The 3,461-nt window shown below is 43.6% G+C and overlaps 1 protein-coding gene across 1 annotated transcript in view; it reads right to left on the bottom strand.

The window, feature by feature from the left end:
• Positions 1 to 1,082: 1,082 nt before the first annotated feature.
• The window catches only part of LOC119363629 (protein EARLY FLOWERING 5-like), a 16,603-nt gene continuing 14,224 nt past the window's right edge, over positions 1,083 to 3,461 (bottom strand). Inside the window, exon 10 of the mRNA XM_037629005.1 lies at positions 1,083 to 1,606. Coding sequence (XP_037484902.1) covers positions 1,370 to 1,606 — 237 coding nt within the window. The 3' untranslated portion in view covers positions 1,083 to 1,369. The remainder of the gene's footprint in view (positions 1,607 to 3,461) is intronic.

The following is a 3,461-nucleotide window of genomic DNA, read 5'->3' as shown; positions in this document are numbered from 1 at the left end:
ATGCGTTCGAAGGATAGAAGTATACTCTTTTATGAATAAATTTTAAAGTTAAACGTACACTCTTCATTGGACAGACGGAGTATGTTCCTTTGCAGCTGTCCCAAATTTCAGACACAACAAAGAATAAGTTTTCCTGTGGCTTTAGAAGCTTTTAACATTCAAATAAATTCATGTTTTGTTGTCTTGTATGTTGTGCGTGATGCATACTCCCTCCTTTCCGGTTTATAGGGCTCAATTCAAAAATCTCACCAATCAAGGTAGATGATGAGTGGTAAAATATTTTTTGTAGTTTTGCAAAAGCACCTAATTAATGCTCTTGTTTTCCTCAAAAAATTATCAATGCATTAGTTGCAATGCATGCATGGATAAAATACATGTATTGGTCAATTTTCTCTTAATACTTGCATACAATGATTTAATGCACTTTAAAATCTGAACATGCGATGGAAAACAACCAAATTGAGCTTTATAAAATAAAAAAACTAAAATTTTGAAATAAGCCCTATAAACCGGAACGGGGGAGTAGTTGCTAGTACAAAAGGTTTCAATTAATCCTATTAAATTCCAAAGGCGGCTACTTGTTATTTGTGTATTATTATGTCGGGGGTATGCTTTTGTGTTACCAGCTACTTCCGGGGAGTCAAACTTGTTTGAAACCCTACTGATTGCGGCAAATCTTTTGCCCTTTTTAAAAAAATATAACACGCATTTGGCACAACAATTTTCTTTTCTTTCTTTTATGTAAGGCAGGCATGATGTTATACAAGCTGACAAAGAGCTGATACTCATTTTCCAGAACTATCGTACTCCCTCTATCCAAATTAATTGAGGCAGACTTAGTGCAACTTAGTACTAAAGTTGTACTACGTTTGCGTCAATTAATATGGATAGGAGGGAGTACGAAATAAATCTGATTTCATAGGCTTCAGTTGCTTTTCTAATTCATCCAATCCAGATAATACAGCAAGCTGCCAGTAGTGTTCCCCACGACCAGAGTTATCTCAACAGTCGTCTAGGGGATCGTTACACAGACAAGTGGATAGATATCGTTGCCCTATTAGCTAGAGCGGCCAATCAAGTGCTTCCATTTAAAAAAAAATTGACATTAATCAAATGCTTCCATTGTTTGACTCGATACGGCTGTGTTGCACAATGACAACAACGAAAAGATTTGTTGATGATAGTTGTCTCCCCATTTCGAACTGGAATACATCTCAAATGCTTGCTCATGGAAAAACAGAAACGGTTTCTAAGATCATAGCAGGAAAAGCCATTCATGAGCCACAATGCAAAGAACAGAATCATGTTCAGGTTCAGGTTCATGAACAAGCTGCTGACAGCCATCAGGGAGAAGGGACTGGATGCTGAGCTACTCATCGAGGGCACCCAGTTGCTTCATGTCCTCCAGGAATGCCATGTAGGAGTCATCAATGCTTTGTGGCTTAGAAGCTGAGGGTGAAGACTGGGCTGCAGATTTTATGGGGGTTACTGAAGGCTTCAGAGCAGAATATGATGGTGCAGATGACTGCTGCTGCTGCTGCTGCTGCGCCTTTGGTTTTGGTTTAGGGAGAGCGGATTCTCTCTTAACTCGAACTGATGCAGGAACCTGCGACAGAAATTAGTTTGAATTCTTGGCTCAGCGCAACACAGAAGCTAGCAATTTAGATCCAACAACTATTTAATACAAAACCCTGACAGAAAAAAAAATTACACGAATATACTATGTGAACTGTTCAAACTTGAGCGCGCAATTTGTTTCGTGTAAGACAGCATAAAAGTATAATGCATTTTAATTTATATGTAGGACAGCATGATAATCCCCTGAGTATATTTAAAAAAATTACTTGAGATGACCAGCAAGGCAACAAGCATTACATTTCAGAATTTTGTTATTGTAGGATGTGGACAATTCACTGGATGTGGATACTGCAAACTAGTAGTACAAAAAGCAATATGCATACAAACCAGTCTTAGAACTAGTACCATAAGAAAAATCAAACACATGTTAGCGACATAAAAAAACTTAAGAGAGTTGGTAGTAGCACACTGGTGCCATAAGAAAACTTGCACGTCTAAGAAACATCTCAACGCTCCACAAGAACAAGAGGAGCATCCATGATAACTTCATGCATGTTAGGAACCTTGCCCTTCGGCTCCACAAGAACAAGACCCCAACGCTATACTATTCAAGCTTCACATCCCGGAAAGCATTTGACTCGGTGTGATGGGAGTATATTCTCGACATTCTCCAACGGCGAGGCTTCCCTAGCAGATTTCATGATTGGATTACTGGTCTTCTTCGCACCTCCACCTCTCAAGTCCTCAATGGGGTGCTGGGCACCCCTATCATTCACGGTTGGGGTCTTAGGCAAGGTGATCTGCTTTCTCCGCCGCTCTTTGTCATCGCCATAGACCCACTACGGCAACTTCTTGACTCGGCCATGATGCGTGGACTTCTTCATAAGATCCGGGGTCGTGGTACCATCCTTCGGACTTCGTTATATGCGGATGATGCGGCTGTTTTTGCGGCGCCAATCAAGGAGGATATTCAAAACCTTGCCCATATCCTACATGGTTCCGGTGAGGTGACGGGGCTGCAAACAAACTTCATGAAGAGCTCAGTGGTGCCCATTCGGTGTGGGCACTTGGATTTGGATGTCATTCTCGAAGGCTGCCCGCCATACGAGCTCCTTTCCCCATGAGATACCTAGGCCTCACACTCTCCGTTTGGTAGCTTAGACGCATGGACTTTCAACACCTCGAGGACAAAATTGCGGCAAAACTTGTGCCTTGGGAGCGCTTACACATCACCAATGTGGGCCGTGACGCACTCGTGAAGTCGGTTCTCACCTCGCAAACTATCCATCACCTCACGCCACTTGTCATTCCCCCACCCATCCTTAAGAGCATCAACAAGATTGAGCAGGCCTTCCTTTGGGCCGGAACTAATAAGGTGACGGGCGGAAAGTGCAAGGTAAATTGGGAAACTATATGTGAACCAACCCACCTCGAAGGGCTTAGTGTGTTGCACCTTGGGAAATTCGTTAGAGCTCTTCGTTTACAATGTCCTTGGTTTGAGTGGCAGGACCCGAGGAAGATTTGGGTTGGTTCGGGCAACCCTTGCGATGAAGCGGACATGGATCTTTTTTATGCTCTTACCACCATTACCGTCGGCAATGGTGAGAGGACCCCTTTTTGGAAAGCACCGTGGCTGAATGGTAAAAATCCCGAGGATATCACCCCCCCCCCCCTTCCCCCTTTATCTTGAAGGTCTCGAAGCACAAATCTTGGAAGGTTAGCGCAGCCATGCACGAGGATGCTTGGATTAAGCCCATTGACATGTGCTCCAGGCCATTTTTTTAAGGCGGTAAGGCGAGGCAAGGCGCTGGGGGGCGCCTCACCGCCTAAGCACCAAGGCATCAGGCAAGGCGACGCCTTGAGAGTTCCGGAGAGTGGGGGGA

Source organism: Triticum dicoccoides, chromosome 2B, assembly GCF_002162155.2.
Source record: "Triticum dicoccoides isolate Atlit2015 ecotype Zavitan chromosome 2B, WEW_v2.0, whole genome shotgun sequence".
Taxonomy (NCBI): Eukaryota; Viridiplantae; Streptophyta; class Magnoliopsida; order Poales; family Poaceae; genus Triticum; species Triticum dicoccoides.
This window is presented reverse-complemented; position numbering and strand designations above follow the sequence as displayed.